This window comes from Oryctolagus cuniculus, chromosome 16, assembly GCF_051225735.1.
Source record: "Oryctolagus cuniculus isolate XC-2025 breed Fujian yellow rabbit chromosome 16, ASM5122573v1, whole genome shotgun sequence".
In the NCBI taxonomy this organism is placed as follows: Eukaryota; Metazoa; Chordata; class Mammalia; order Lagomorpha; family Leporidae; genus Oryctolagus; species Oryctolagus cuniculus.
In genome coordinates, this window is record NC_142882.1 from 88,648,598 (window position 1) to 88,664,347 (window position 15,750).

General features: G+C 53.2%; 1 protein-coding gene across 1 annotated transcript; it reads left to right on the top strand.

The window, feature by feature from the left end:
• Positions 1 to 345: 345 nt before the first annotated feature.
• On the top strand, positions 346 to 3,768 carry PPIA (peptidylprolyl isomerase A; the record flags this gene model as incomplete). Its single annotated transcript, NM_001082057.1, is given in 5 exon segments — positions 346 to 455; positions 2,279 to 2,309; positions 2,397 to 2,485; positions 2,681 to 2,853; positions 3,520 to 3,768. Coding segments are annotated over 5 exon segments (495 nt in total).
• Positions 3,769 to 15,750: the final 11,982 nt, after the last annotated feature.

Genomic DNA, 15,750 nt, shown 5'->3' on the forward strand with positions numbered 1-15,750 from the left:
CTCCTGGTGGCGAGGGACTCGAGGTCCACGCGCCCCGGCCTCCCGCTTGCCCACCCAGCCCGGAGCCCGCGGCTCGCAGCCGACACTCCCCGCACCTCCGCCCCGCGCCGCCGCCCCACGCCGCAGCCACCGCGCCGGAGCCCGCGGGCGGGAACCTGCCTCCGTGCGTCAGGGCGCACGCGCGCCGCTCGCCCGGCCTCCAGCATATGTTCCCGCCCATAGGCCGGTTGAGCCTTCACTCAGGCTGGGCCGCAGTTGCTACTGGTCAGACCAAGGCGCGCGACCGGGTGGTGGGCGGGACCCGTATCCGCTATAAAAGGGCCGGGCGCCGGGGCTCGTGCCGCTTTGCAGACGCCGTTGTCGCCCGCAGCTGCTCTCCGTCAGCCATGGTCAACCCCACCGTGTTCTTCGACATCGCCGTCGACGGCGAGCCTTTGGGCCGCGTCTCCTTTGAGGTCGGCGGGCGGCGGCGCGCGGCGCTGGGGTCTAGGAGACGGGTGGGGGGCGCGGTGGGCGGTGGCGCCGGGCGGGCCGGGCCGACCCTCTGAGGAGCGAGGGCGGGCGGCGGCGGCGCCATTTCCTGACGAGGGGCCATTTTGGGAGGCCGGCGAGGCGCGGGAGGTGGCCGGCGAGGCGGCGGACAAAGGCGGGCGGGGCGGCCGCGCGGCCGGTGGGGGAGGGGGCCGCGCCCCCCGCCCGCCTCCTGCTCCACGTGGCCGCGCCCTGCCCGGCGCACGTGCTCGGCCGCGCTCCCGCCCGCGCCCCGCCGGCCGTTGGGCTCCGCCCTGCTGGGCTTCGCGCCGCACGGGCAGCGCAGCCGGCCGGGCCCCGGCGCCCTGGCCGCCGCCGCCCGGGGAGTCGCCCGGCCCTCGTGAGCGGCGTCTCGGAGGCCGCGCCGGGAGCGGGCGGTGACGGGCTCTGGCGGTGGACGCGGAATGCGGCTGCAGGCCCCGCACGGCGCCCCCCGCCCCCACCCCCAGCGGAAATGGAGCGGGCCCGGCCCCTGCTGCGCCCGGGGCCCGCCTTCCGCTGCAGTGGCGGCGGGGGCGGCGCGCACGAGCCCCTCCCGGGCGTCCCCGTGGAGCAGGCGTGCTGCAACTGGCCGCGCGGCGGGCGCGCCGCCCCAAGGCGCACTGCCCGTGGTCACCCAGTTCGTGTTGAGGGTGTTCAGGGTGAGTGAGTAGCTAGCGCGGGGCGTCTCCAAAGGTTGACTGGTGAAGGCGACTCCACTCCAGGACACGGTGGGCTTCCGTGCGAGGTGGAGCCGGATGGATAGTGCCTTTCACTACTTCCCAAGCCACCAAAGAATGCAGGTTTCCCCCTTAGGCTCTCGTAAGAGCGTGGGGCATTGTCTCGCCGCCGGCTCTGTGCAGGTGTTACCCGTCTCCCCCTGCTTTTACCTGTAGGCAGCTGCTGATGGACCAGGCCCTCCTGGAGACTTGGCCGGCTCGATGCTGGGCCGCAGGTTGCTCCCGGGTTGGCCCAGAGAGCTTGATGGGAATGAGACAGCCCCCGCCCCGAGAAGGGAACGAGAGGGCCTCAGCTGAAAGGTCCAGAAGGGGTAGTTGTAACAGAAATGGATTGCCGAGCTCTGCCGTGTGTTGGCGATGAGATTTGTATGTGCTGCAGATTTCTGGCTAGCAGCGCGCAGCCGTGGGAGCGGGTCCAGTTCCACCTCTGGAATAGTCTGTGAAACGTTCAACAGCTCCCTTTCCGGAAGGGCTTGGCGGTGCTTCCTTTGGTAGCTGACCTCCATGTCCAGCTGTGTTATGCTCTCAGGGAAGGTTCCAAGCAGATGTGTTAGAAACCAGTCTATTTTCACCCCTGCTAGTAGGTGAGGGGCCTGGAGACCAGGAAGTGACTGCTCGTGTAACCCATAACGCTGTGTTAACGGCCTGGAGGTGGTGGCGTTTTCATTACACACAGCTGTTTGACCCGGGTCTTGGGGCAGCTCTTGCCCTTCCTCGGGATTTTGTCCTGAAGTTGGGGGCGGATGAACATTGGAGAAGCCGTCTATCTCTGTGCAGAAGTAGGTGTGACATCGTAAAAACGTTGAGTCACTTTTTACAAGTCTCACTATTTCGAGCCCTAACTGCCCCTGGATTTTTGGCGTGTTTGGGTCTCAGGTTTCTCGGCCCAGCCCGCAGCACCCTCAGGCTGCCTGTCAGGTCGGTGGCGATTACTGCAGGAGCAGCCTCTTCCAGTGAGGAAATGACTGACTCAGACGCAGCACGATGTGTGAGCGGCGGGTGTTAATTGTCGATTTTTTCTCTTACAGCTATTTGCAGACAAAGTTCCAAAGACAGCAGGTTGGTTCCATTTTCCAAATGTAAGAAATTATTACAATTTGCATGTGTATTTTTCATATTTATGTATATATACATTTTTTCAAACAGAAAACTTCCGTGCTCTGAGCACCGGAGAGAAAGGATTCGGTTATAAGGGTTCCTGCTTTCACAGGATTATTCCAGGGTTTATGTGCCAGGTAAGACATTTCCTGATTTTTATTAACGCTGCTTCCTTAATTGAGGATTGTCCAGAACGTTCTGTATCCGAGCTGGTCCACAGTTCTTGTTCTACATAATGCTTTTATTCAGTTTGAAGTTGCATTTTAAAGTTTGAGCCTGTAATGTTTGCAGTTGCTGGTTAATGGTGCCAAATGTTGCCATCACGTTCACAGGGTGGTGACTTCACACGCCACAATGGCACCGGCGGCAAGTCCATCTATGGAGAGAAGTTCGAGGATGAAAACTTCCTGCTGAAGCACACAGGTCCTGGCATCTTGTCCATGGCAAACGCTGGGCCCAACACAAACGGCTCCCAGTTCTTCATCTGCACTGCCAAGACTGAATGGTAAGGGAAGGACATGCGTGAAGCAGCAGTTCATACCCTCGCCCTTGCCTCAGTCCGCTAAGGGCACGAGCAGCTGCGCATTAGCCGCTGCGATGCAGAACGCATGGAACTGAGTGTGTGTGTGTGTGTGTGTGTGTTTTGGACAGGCAGAGTGGACAGTGAGAGAGACAGAAAGGTCTTCCTTTGCTGTTGGTTCACCCTCCAATGGCCGGTGCACCACGCTGATCCGATGGCAGGAGCCAGGTGCTTCTCCTGGTCTCCCACGTGGGTGCAGGGCCCAAGCGCTTGGGCCATCCTCCACTGCACTCCCGGGCCACACTAGAGAGCTGGCCTGGAAGAGGGGCAACCGGGACAGAATCCGGTGCCCCGACCGGGACTAGAACCCGGTGTGCCAGTGCCGCAAGGCAGAGGATTGGCCTAGTGAGCCGCGGTGCCGGCCTTTTTTTTTTTTTAAAGGAGGCCAGTTACACTTGGAGGTGGCTCATACAGTAAACTCTGATGGTAGCATTTCTCAGATACTGACCGAAGTTTAACAAAAGGCTTGGCGATTCTTCCCGACATTCTCTTGGCTGTGCTAGATTGGTGTTGCGCTCATCTTGGTACACAGTGCATATCTACGCACTCGGCTCTGGTCACAGGTACTAGGGATTTTTCTTGTGCTTGCAGGTTGGATGGCAAGCATGTGGTCTTTGGCAGAGTGAAAGAGGGCATGAGCATTGTGGAAGCCATGGAGCACTTTGGGTCCGAGAACGGCAAGACCAGCAAGAAGATCACCATTGCCAACTGTGGACAACTCTAATGCGTCTGTTTTATCTCACCCACCTGACCATTCCTCTAGCTCAGGAGAGCGCCCTCCGCCCCATCTGCTCGTGACGCCCTGAATTGTGCTCTCCCTGCAGGTCTTTGGTTCCGTGTTTTCCTTACTTCCCCTCCAAGTCTAGCGGAATTGCAGAGTTAAAAGTTATGATTATGAAATAAAAACATAAACAAGTTGCCTGTCCTTCCTTGGTCTGAGGGTGCTCTTGGGCTGCTCTTTACTTCCCTGGCCTGAGTGTCCTGATGCTCGGAGATGGCTAGGCTTTGCGAGAAAGGCAGTGCTCAGATAGGGAGGTACTGGAGTTGCACACAGCATTTACAGGGTGAAATTCTCAGCGAAGTAGTTGATTCTTGTTGAAAAGCCACAGTGGGACTGGAAGGCCGAGGTGCCTGGTGTAACAAGGATCCCAGAACTCCGGGTGGGTCTCCCAGGTGGTGGCAGGGGCCCAAGCACTTGTGCTGCCACTGCCTCAGGATGGAGGAGAGCTGGTTGGAAGTTGAGCCAGGCAGGACCTGTTCCAGGCGGCAGTTGAATGCCTGCCCATGTGAGATTTACACCCCTCTCAGTGTTGCTCATGTCCCATCAGGCCGTGTTCCCTGCTTGTCCTTCGTAACAAGGGAGCCCTATCAACTTTTACCTTTACATTTTTTATAGCTGCTTCAGTAACAATTTGTTAATCTACCCTTTTGAAACTTTTTATAGAAATTTTTTGTGCTTATTTCATAACAGGATTACATAATTGTTAGCTGAATTATGCACTTAAAATAGCTCTGGGAAGAATTGACTTGGTAATTCTATGAGGGGGCAGAGCTAGGCAATAGTTTGGCTATAACCCAGAAAGCCATTCCACACTAATCCAGCACAGATACAAATGTAACAATTTTTTTAATTGCACAAAATTTTTTTAACAAGAGGCAGAGAGAGGTCTTCCATCTGCTGGTTCACTCCTCAGTTGGCTGCAGTCACTGGGGCTGTACCGATCTGAAGCCAGGAGCCACCTTTGGGTCTCCTGCATAGGTACAGGGGCCCAAGGACCTGAGCCATCTTCCACGGCCTTCCCAGGCCACAGCAGAGAGCTGGATCGGAAGTGGAGCAGCTGGGACCCATATGGGATGCCGGTACTGCAGGCCGCAGCCTTACCCACTGCCACGCCACAGCTACAGCCCCTGAATTACAGCAATTTTTAAAATAGATCACCCACCCATGATCTAATTTACTCCCCAAATGTTGAAAACAGCCAATGAATGCAGTGCCAGGTAGAAGCCAGGACCCTGGAAAGTAATCTGGGTCTCATGCCAGTGACGGGTACCCCAGATTTGAGCCGTCACCACTCTGGTAAGGGCTGTGAGGTTCTCCTGGTGTCCTGTGTGCTGTGCCGAATGCCTGCCCTGGCTTCTGTGGACTCAGGTGCTTGTGTACTTCATCCTCAGGGTCTTTCCACCAATGAGCGAGTCGCAGATGTACCATCTGTCCTGACCATCTTCCCTCCACCGCCCCACACAACCCAGTGGTGATCTGGCTCTCTTGGTTTGATGGCTGCTGGAGTGGCCCTGCGGGTAGGGCAGACCAGATGGGAAAGCCGACTCAATTGCTTAGTTGCTTTTAAAGACATCTTAATAGGGTGTCTTGTGAAAAACTGGACAGCAGGGAGGGAGTACCACTCAGCTGGTGCCTTGTCATGTCCAGTGTGCAGCCTTGTGCTTGGAACCTTGTGTGCCCATTTCTCTTCCCTCCACTTAAGTTACGAGTGGCTTCAGGGCAGCAGACAGCAGTCTCCCTGACACCCCCCGTTTCCCTTGCAATGGCGTATGCCGGGATTTCCTACCTGAAACCCAGGGGAAGAGATGGAAGTCACAGCCACTGATGGGGAGATCCCCCCTCGGTGAGAGGATCCAGTAGGGGAGGCAGCTTCAACGTGTGTCCGCAGCCGTAGGCAACGAGGCTTCACCTTCCTGGATGAGACTGGCACCATCGTGTATCAGAACCAGGATATGAGAAGTCTAAAGGGACACTATGAACCATCACTCCTAGCAGTGATGTGCAAACTGGGTTAAAACTGGAGCACTGGTTAGGTGGCTATCGCAAGAGTCGAGGTAGAGGGGTTGGTGCTGTGGCATAGTGGGCTAAGCCTCTGCCTGCAGTGCCGGCATCTCATATAGGCACTGGTTCGTGTCCCAGCTGCTTCACTTTCAACCCAGCTCTCTGCTGTGGCCTGGGAAAGCAATGGAAGATGGCCCAAGTGCTTGGATCCCTGCACCCACATGGGAGACCCGAAGAAACTCCTGGCTCCTGATCAGTCTAGCTCTGGCCATTGCGGCCATTTGGGGAGTGAACCAGCGGTTGGAAGACCTTTCTCTGTCTCTCCCTCTCTGTAATTACCTCTCAGATAAATAAGAGTCAAGGCAGAGTGGAAAAGGAGAGAATTTGCATCAATCCAGTGAGAGGGAAAGCCAGAGCCCGTGCTCAGCCCAGTGCGGACATGGTATGAACATACTGCAGGAAGCGCCGAAAACTGGGCGCAGGAGGGTGGGCAGAGGAGCAGGCGGGTGGTTGAGGAGCTGATGCTACTGCAGTGAACTGGAAGAAGGAAGCCTGTTGGAGTGGCGCGTGTGGAGGCGGGTAGCACGCCTTTGGCCAAGATAGACTGCTGAAGTCCGCCAAGAAAAGCCAGGGCAGAGTTCCCCAGCGCCCGTTCCTGTGAGCACACCGTGCCCACCCAGGTGGGAGGCCCGAGAGTCCACGGACTGGGTGGTTCCCAGCATGGAAGTTCCCTGTCCAGAGAACTCGCCTGCCAGGCCAGGGCCGGACTGGACAGTGCCAGCTGATGCCACGGATGTGCCACCTTTCCTAACACCACCCTCAGGGATGTGCCACCACTTCCTTCCACCCAGGGAATACATCTGTATCTCAGCCCAGAAAACAGAGACAACAGACGTGAGTGAGCTCCGAAGGCCAGCGGCTCTAGACAGAACGAGGGCTTTCATGCAACCCTTCACAAATTCATGGCTGGCAGCAGACCATGGGGCTCTGTGCACGGACAAAGCCTGCACTCGGGGTCAGATTGGCTCATGTCCAAATTCCAGCTGTGCCACCAACTGGAGCCATGTGACCTTGGGCTTGTGCTAATATCTTTGATTTTCTTCAACTAGAACATGAGGCTGGTATCCATTTCCCAGATTCACAAATATTCAGGAGATGACATGAGCTAAATCCACATAAGGCATACTGGTAGGTTTTCAAAGAAAATACTTATGAACTACATTCTCTACAGAAAAAAAAAAAAAAAAAAAAAACACCACTTGGATTTAAATAGACTCCCAGCTCTTTTCCACGTCAGATGTGTGACCCCAGGAGGCTGAGTCATCTTCCTCTGCCTGCGCTGCCTTATCTGCTGTGCAGATGGAACCGGAGGGCAGCCTCTGAGGCCCCAGAGCATCAGCACCGCGCGGCGCAGGCCTGGCCCAGGCTGGTTAGGCCAACCCTGCCCCAGCGCCTTCCGTGATGGGAGGCTCACCTGCACAGTCCCGAAGCTGAAAAGCCATCCACAGTGAGGCAGATGTGTGACTCCATCACACCAGCTAAGGGCAGTCTTACTAACAGAAAATGAGACGAGCTATACACGCTAAAGCTCAAGCACACACATTCATGGGAAAATCATGCCAGTCAAGTATGATCAGCACTCTGATGAGTGTTCAGTGCCAGTCTTTCATCTTCTGCTGAGAAGCACTACAGGAAAAGTTCAGAAAAAACTTAACATTCACATAGTCATGAAGCAGCTTTTTCTCCTGTCATTTGTAAAAAGGCTGCCAATATTCAATTTTATTATGTAACACACTCATCCGGGTAATGAAACACCTGAAAAAATAGTGTGGGAACCCTCATAAAGTAGTAAATCCTAACCTCACCTGTCCAGATGCAGATATAGGAACAATGGATACAGCACTTCCAATAGCAAGAAGTCTTCATACAGAGTTTAAAAAATGAAGTTTCATTTTCAGAAGTATGTACTGAGGCCGGCGCTGTGGCGTAGCGGGTAAAGCTGCCGCCTGCAGTGCTGGCATCCCATACGGGCGCCGGCTCAAGTGCTGGCTGCTCCACTTCCGATCCAGCTCTCTGCTGTGGCCTGGGAAAGCAGTAGAAGATGACCCAAGTGCTTGGGCCCCTGCACCCACATGGGAGACCTGGAGGAAGCTCCTGGCTCTGGATTGGTCAGCTTTACTGTTGTGGCCATTTGAGGGGTGAACCAACAGATAGATGACCGCTCTTTCTCTCTCTGCCTCTCTGTTACTGACTTTCAAATAAACAAACAAATCTTAAAAAAAAAAAAAAAAGTATGTACTAGGTTATGGCTAATCGTGGCATTTTTGGAAATCTTTCAGTTTCTTCTTCAAGATTTATTTATTTGAAAGTCAGAGTTACACAGAAGAGGCAGGGAGTGGCAGAAATCTTTCATCCGGTGGGGTTCACTCCCCAAAAGGCTGCCGTAATGGCCTGAGCTGAGCTGATCCAAAGCCAGGAACCAGGAGCTTCTTCTGGGTCTACCACGCGGGTTCAGGGACCCAAGGGCTTGGGCCACCTTCTACTGCATTCCCAGACAACAATAGAGAGCTGGGTTGGAGGTGGAGCAGCCTGGACTTGAACAGGTGCCCATATGGGATGCTGGCGCTGCAGGCGGTGCCTTTACCCACTACGCCACAGCACCACACCAGCCCTCCTCTCACTTCTATCCAGATGCCTCTCTACAAACCTCCGCCTTCGCAGAAGCTCCCAAGGGTCCACAGAACAGAAACACCCCATGAAGAAAGAACTCACGGGAAAGAGCAGGTGGAGGCGAGTGGGCAGGCCTGTGCCTTCTTAGCGGAGAGAGGTGAAGAGCTGTCTGGCTGAACTGTGCTTCCACGAAGAATCCAAGCCAAACAGGAAACTTAAGGTCAGGTGCTGAGATCTTGGCTGTCCAGTGGCTGCACCACATTCAAAATAATTTACAGAATCAGAATGATGTAAAAATGTTTTAAGAGGGAGATTTTGTGGAATTAAAAACAGTGACGAGATTCACAAGCTGTAAAATTTGACTCTGCAGCTGCCACTGCATCAGCACGCGACACCCACACCACCAGGCAGGGTGCTCGGCTGCTGCTCAGGGGGCCCACCCCTGCCTCCTGGGGCTCTTGGGTCAAACAGAACACAGATCACTAGCAGGCAGAGGTCACATTCTTGGTTTCACTAATTTTCATGCATCTATGTCCTTATTTATTTATTTGAAAGGTAGAGTTACAGAGAAGAGGCAGAGAGAGAGGGAGAGAAATCTTCCATCCGGTGGTTCACTCCCCAAATGGCCACAATGGCCTGAGCCGAGCTGAGCTGGTCCAAAGCCAGGAGCCAGGAGCTTCTTCCATGTCTCCCATGTGGGTGCAGGGGACCGAATGCTTGGGCCATCCTCCACTGCTTTCCCAGGCCACAGCAGAGAGCTGGATCAGAAGAGGAGCAGCTGGGACTGGAATGGGCACCCACATGGGATGGTGGCGCCACAGGTGGAGGCTTAGCCCCGCCACAGCGCCTGCCCCATGCATCTGTTAAAGGTCCATGATGCACACGTTCATTTTGTTTTCCAGGTGCATCATTTTCCCTCCTGGTGCTTGCAACTAGAGGACAAAATAACAGAGCTAACTCCCAGGCACACCTTTTTTAACAGTGAGTTTTTCTCTAGTACTTGGCACATTACCAGGATCTGGTGTGCTCTTTGAATGTGCTGGCTGCATTTCCAGCTTGGGGATACAGAAGATACCCCAATACATCGCTCCAGATGTCACGGGCCTACTTAACATTCACACGGATCCCCCCATCCTGCATCAGCACTGACTCTTCACGCTGACCTCAGTCGTCTAAGCCAGCACCGGCGTGGGGAGGCTGGCTTTCGCATTTTGCACTCTGGGTAAATCTGCCACGTGCCTGTTGTCCCTCTGGTAATAAAAACTCTGCTAAGATCCACTGACCAAAACACAAGAAGGACCGCTGTGCTGTCGAGGCGTGCCGCAGCCCTCCGGCACCAGCTCCGGTGCCTCACTCGGACCCGAGCACATGAGGTAGGTAACTGATCTCCATCTTAAGGATGAAGATGGAGGCTGCAAGAGGTGAAGCCGCACAGCCAGGGACCTGCCAGCAGATGTGAAGCCTGGTGTGTCGGCTTCCAGAGCTGTGTTGCCTTCCCAGGGCCTACACAGCCCTGTGCTGGTCACAGGCCATCAATCTCTACCCTGCAGGGCCTGAAGCCAGTAAACAGTCCGTGGAGAAAGGGAATTAAGAGATTTTTGGTGCAAAAACTCCCTTGAAATCCATGCATATGGTTTTTTCCTTCCTTTTTTTTTTTTTTTTTTTTTTTTTTGACAGGCAGAGTGGACAGTGAGAGAGAGACAGAGAGAAAGGTCTTCCTTTGCCGTTGGTTCACCCTCCAATGGCCGCCGCGGCCGGCGCACCGTGCTGATCTGATGGCAGGAGCCAGGTGCTTATCCTGGTCTCCCATGGGGTGCAGGGCCCAAGCACTTGGGCCATCCTCCACTGCACTCCCGGGCCACACTAGAGAGCTGGCCTGGAAGAGGGGCAACCGGGACAGAATCCGGCGCCCCCGACCGGGACTAGAACCCGGTGTGCCGGCGCCGCAAGGCGGAGGATTAGCCTAGTGAGCCGTGGCGCCGGCCTTTTTTTTTTTTTTTTTTTTTAAGATTTCTTTATTTATTTGAAAGGCAGAGTTACAGAGAGGCAGAGGCAGAGAGAGTTTTTCCATCTGTTGGTTCACTCTCCAGATGGTTGCAGGGCTGGAGCTGAGCTGATCCTGAGCCAGGAGCCAGGAGCTTCTTCCAGGCCTCCTACTCAGGTGCAGGGCCCCAAGGACTTGGGCCGTTTTCTACTGCTTTCCCAGGCCACAGCAGAGAGCTGGATAGGAAGAGAAGCAGCTGGGACTGAACTGGCGCCCATATGGGATGCGGGCACTGCAGGAGACTTTACCTGCTATTTCACAGTGCTGTCTCCTGCCCCCCTTTAAGATTTATTTGGGGGCTGGCGCTGTGGTGCAGCAGGTCAAGCTGCCATCTGCAGTGCCGGCATCCCATATGGGCGCTGGTTCAAGTCCTGGCTGCACTACTTCCCATCCAGCTCCCTGCTAATGTGCATGGGAAAGCAGTGGAAGATGGCCCAAGTCTTTGGACCCCTGCACCTGGCTTCAGCCCAGCCTGGCCATTGAGGCCATTTGAAGAGCGAACCAGTGAATGGTTAGATCTCTCTCTCCTTCTCTCTCTGTAACTCTGCCTTTCAAATAAACAAATCTCAAAAAAAAAAAAAAAAAAAAAAGTTTGAAAGAGAGAGAGAGAGAGAGAATCTTTTATCCACTGGGTTCACTTCTCAAATAGCCACAAGGGCTGGGGCTGGGCCAGGAGCCAGGAACTTCCTCCGGGTCTCCCACAGGCTGGCAGGGACCCAAGCACCTGGGCCATCCTCCTCCACTGCCATTCCAGTGCCATGAGCAGCACAGCTGGGACCTGAAACAGCTCTCCAATACGGGATGCTGGCGTCGCAGATGGCAGCTGAACCTGCTGCAGGAAGCCAGCCCCCGTGCAGTTTTCACAGTAACGCATTTCCATGAACTTTTTAAGAGACCCTGTGTTCCTTTTTTTTCTTCTTTTTTCAGAAACACACAGCCACATAAAGACAGAGCTGCCATCTGTTGGTTCACTCTCAAATGCCCACAGTGGCTGAGGCTGAAGCCAACAGCTGGGAAATCACTCCAGGTCTCTCACGTGGGTGGTAGGGACCCAGCGACTACAGCTGTCACTGCTGCCTCCCAGGGTAAGCACTGGCAGGACGCCAGAGCCACGTGTTGAATCCCAAGTACTCCAAAACGGGTCAGAGGTGCTTATCCCAAGTTTCTGTTGCCACTGTAACAAATTACCACAAACCTGGTGGATTTTTTCTTATTTATTTTTAATGACTTAGGTACTTATTTGAAAGGCAAAGTGGGAGAGAGAGATTCCATTTACTGTCTCACTTTCCAAATGCCTGCAACACGCGGGGCTGGCCATGCTGAAATCAGGGGCTCCACCCCCTCTCTCACGTGGGTGGCAGGAGCCCAAGCACTGGGCCATCACCTGCTGCCTTCCCAGGCACATGAACAGGGAACTGGGTGGGAAGTGACGTGGAGCAGCCGGGACTCAAACCAGCACTGCCATGGGTGCAGGCGTCAAGCAGCAGCTCACCCACTGTGCCAAAACGCCTGCCAGCGAGAGGCTTTAGACAAGTTTCTGTGGACAGAGACCAGGCATGCACTGCTGGCTCCACACTTCGGGTCTCACTGGACTAAATCAAAGTACTGGCTGAGCCTGGGGTTCTCACAGGCGCCTCAGGGTTTCCAGACCCACTGGTCGCTGGCAGGATTCTATTCTCCCCTACCGTCCTTGTGGCCCTGCTATCTCTAAGGCGGCAAGGGCACCTCAAGCTCTTTCAGGCCTGCCTCCTAACCTGCTACCCAGGTTCATGTGACAGTACTGAGCCGACGAGAAGACCCAGGACATGTGCAGTCTCTTACCCCCCCGTGTGACATCGGAAGACAGGCCACAGGGCCGCGACTCTGCCTTCCCCTCCCGGCATCTCCTAGTGCGCACGCCCACAGGCCAGACGCCCTCCTCCTCCAGCTACCTTCCAGCACTCTGCCCCTGGCGGGTGCTCACCAGTCAGAGCAGCTGCACTGGGCCTCACTCAAGCAGGGACTGACTCGGTGGACTCGTACTCGGACATACCCAAGTCAACTGGGAGACTGTAGAAGGGCCTATTTTCACTGGAAAGAAGGGTGGGGTGGTCTTCAGCTTTACCATTTCAGGCTAGCCCACTCAGGACTCCTTTATGAAGCAGTCCCTGAGAAACGGGCACAGTACAGCCCTCCTACCCCCATGTTCTCACCCTACCCAGCCTGAAGATCCCCACACACAGTCAGTCTTCAATCTGAGACAACGGGTCTACAGTCATCACTGCAGCAACACCACTGTTTGTCCAAAAGGACAAACATAAATGTAACATCTTATACATTCATAAAATTCATAAACAGTGGCCAGTGCTGTGGTGCAGTGGGTTAACGCCCTCGCCTGAAGCGCCAGCATCCCATATGGGTGCTTGTTCAAGACCCGGCTGCTCTACTTCCCATCCAGCTCTCTGCTGTGGCCTGGGAAAGCAGTAGAAGATGGCCCAAGTTCTTGGGCCCCTGCACCCGTGTGGGAGACCTGGAAGAAGCTCCTGGCTCCTGGCTTCGGATTGGCGCAGCTCCAGCCTTTGCAGCCAATTAGGGAGTGAACCATTGGACGGAAGACCTCTCTGTCTCTCTCCTCTCTCTTTCAGATGGATGAATAAATCTTAAAAAAAAAAAAAAAATCAACAAATACTGTGAGAGTGAGCAAGCACGCACGCACGCACGCACCCCCCCCCCATCGGTTTACTCCCCACGCCCCAGTGCTGTCAGCAACAGCCAGCAGAGAACCCATCCAGGCCTCCTAGAGGATTGGCGGGGACTCCTCCACCTGAGCCATCATCCGCTGCCTTCCAGGGTCTGCATTGGCAGGAGGCTGGGATCAGCAGAGCTGGAACTGGAACCCAAGTGGGCACTCCAACTGGTGGCTTAAATGCTAGGTCAAACGCTCACCTCTGAAATATTTTAAGTCAAAACTCCTCAGTCAAGAATCTTCCCTAAAGTTAACTGACGAATCTGAGAAGCAAATGTCTTATCCAGTCTGTTCCTTGGTGCAACTGCTAAGCTGAACACCCCAGCATACACCCCATAGAGCCTCGTTTCACTAGTTCATCAGAACCGCTCATTTACTACATTCACACCATCTGCTCGAAGCCCACCTTCTCTTCTCCAACAAGAACAGTAGCAAACAGAGAATAAAAACAGGGAGCACCTAAGTGCTATCCCAAAGAAGAGTAATGTGCTAAATACGAGTAAAATGTCACCTGTAGATCTGGGTAACTCGGTATAACAACCATGCACCATCTAACTAAACTTTTTTGCATTTTGAAAAACTTCTAATAAAATGCCATCAAAAAAGAACCAGCATAATAAATTCAACCAAAAGCATCAAAGTCACCTCAGGCCATTTGTAAAAATCGCCCTACAAACACCAATCATTACTTCCAAGACCTTATTCGTGTGGTGTCCCTACTGAACTCTTTCCAAACGCAACCCATTCTCCCAGGCCCAGTTCAAGTCCTACCTTTAGGAATAAGCACCCTGCCTCCCCAACCCTGGCGCCCCAAACCACTGCCCTTCTCTGTGCTCTATTAACGATACCAGTCCAGAATTACCGAAAGGAAATGTTAGGTGTTACAGTAGACTGGGTCTTTGCAGCCTTAAAAACATTTAAAAAGCAGAAGCTGTTTTTTAGAGATACGGACCAAGATCGGTGAAGTGACGATGACGGCTGGGACCTACTTTAAATAACCCAGTGGGAGGAAGAGCCTGCGAACAGATGAGACAAGTCTGACAGTGACTGTGGGAGCGCAGTCAACAGTACACAGCCTAGTTACTCTACCCCAGTGTGAAGTTTTCCACTAGAAAACATACAAGGACAACTGTGGGCCTGGCTTTCTATCTACAAACCTCAAAATGTATGCCCAAAGGATTTAACTGGAATTTTAAAATTTGTTTTATCCTGCCTTGTAATCGATGAGCAAAAGTTCTTTGACTAACAGATGCAGAAAGAATGACAGGGTATCACGGGATGGCATTCCCTAATCCTAAGTCTGTGTGAATATTAATGATGGATAAAAGCATTAGCGAAAAAGCGGCTAGAGAATTTTACAATGGATGGAGTGGGCTGGCACCATGCACCAATCTCAATTTCTAAGATTTAATTATTTATTTGAAAGACAGAGGGTAAGAGAGAGGCATGACAGGAAGAGATCATCTATCCCTGATCACCCCCCAGATGGCAACAGCCAGAGCTGGGTCAGGCTGAAGCCGGGAGTCTGAACTCCACGGGAGTCTCCTACAGGCTCCACCATCACTCTCAGCACTAGAAGATGAGAGGCATTACGTGCATCTTGATGTGACGTGATAGGAAGTACATGCTGTCACCAAAATTTAACAAAATAAGCCCTTTAGGTCCATCAGTTTATAGGAAATGCAAGGGACAGAAAAATTTTAGATGATACCATGAAGATGATTCAGTAGAATCCAGAGGGGAAATTCTATAGGAAGGATGACTCGGCTCCTTAAAGATCAGATTATAAGAAAACTGCACCGATGCAGGCATCCAGCAGACTAGCAGGTAGGACGGCCGCACTCCTCTCTGGAGCCCCTGGGCTGGACAGGCAGCTCCTGACTGCAGCTTCTGTGATGCGGACTCTGCGAGATCACAGTGACGGCTCAAGGAATCAGGCTCCTGCCACGGGAGTTCTCCGCTCTTAGACACAAACCTGGCTCCAGATGAGCGCTGTGTCTCTCAAATTAATAAAAGGAAAATAATAATTTTTTTTTTCAAAAGAAAAACAAAGGAAATCTGTAGATTAAAAAGGAACTTAAGAGATCAACGAAATGCAAGATGTAGCTCGTCTGGGTCATGGTCCAGAGTGTGAAAACATTGAGACAGGGCCAGTGCTGTGGTATAGGAGTAAAGCTGCTGCCTGCAGTGCTGGCCGGCATCCCATGTGGTCACTGGTTCAAGTCCCGGCTGCTCATCTTACAATCCAGCTCCCTGCTATGACCTGGGAAGGCAGTGGAAGATGGCCCAAGTGCTTGGGGCTCCAGCATCCACATGGGAGACCCGGAAGAAGCTCTTGGCTCCTGGATTCATATCGGCCCAGCTCCAGCTGTTGCAGACATTTGGGGAGTGAACCAGCGGATAGAACTCAGGTAAATAAATATTAAAAAAATTTTTGAGATAATTATGAAAATTGGAAAACTGGTATTTGATTTAAAGAAATGTTTTACCTGGTATTGTGATTTGTTCTACAAAATGCCTGATCTTTTTAAAATATATTTTTCACTTGTTTTTCATGTTAGTATATTAAAAATCCTTATTTTTACATGAAACATTTTCAAA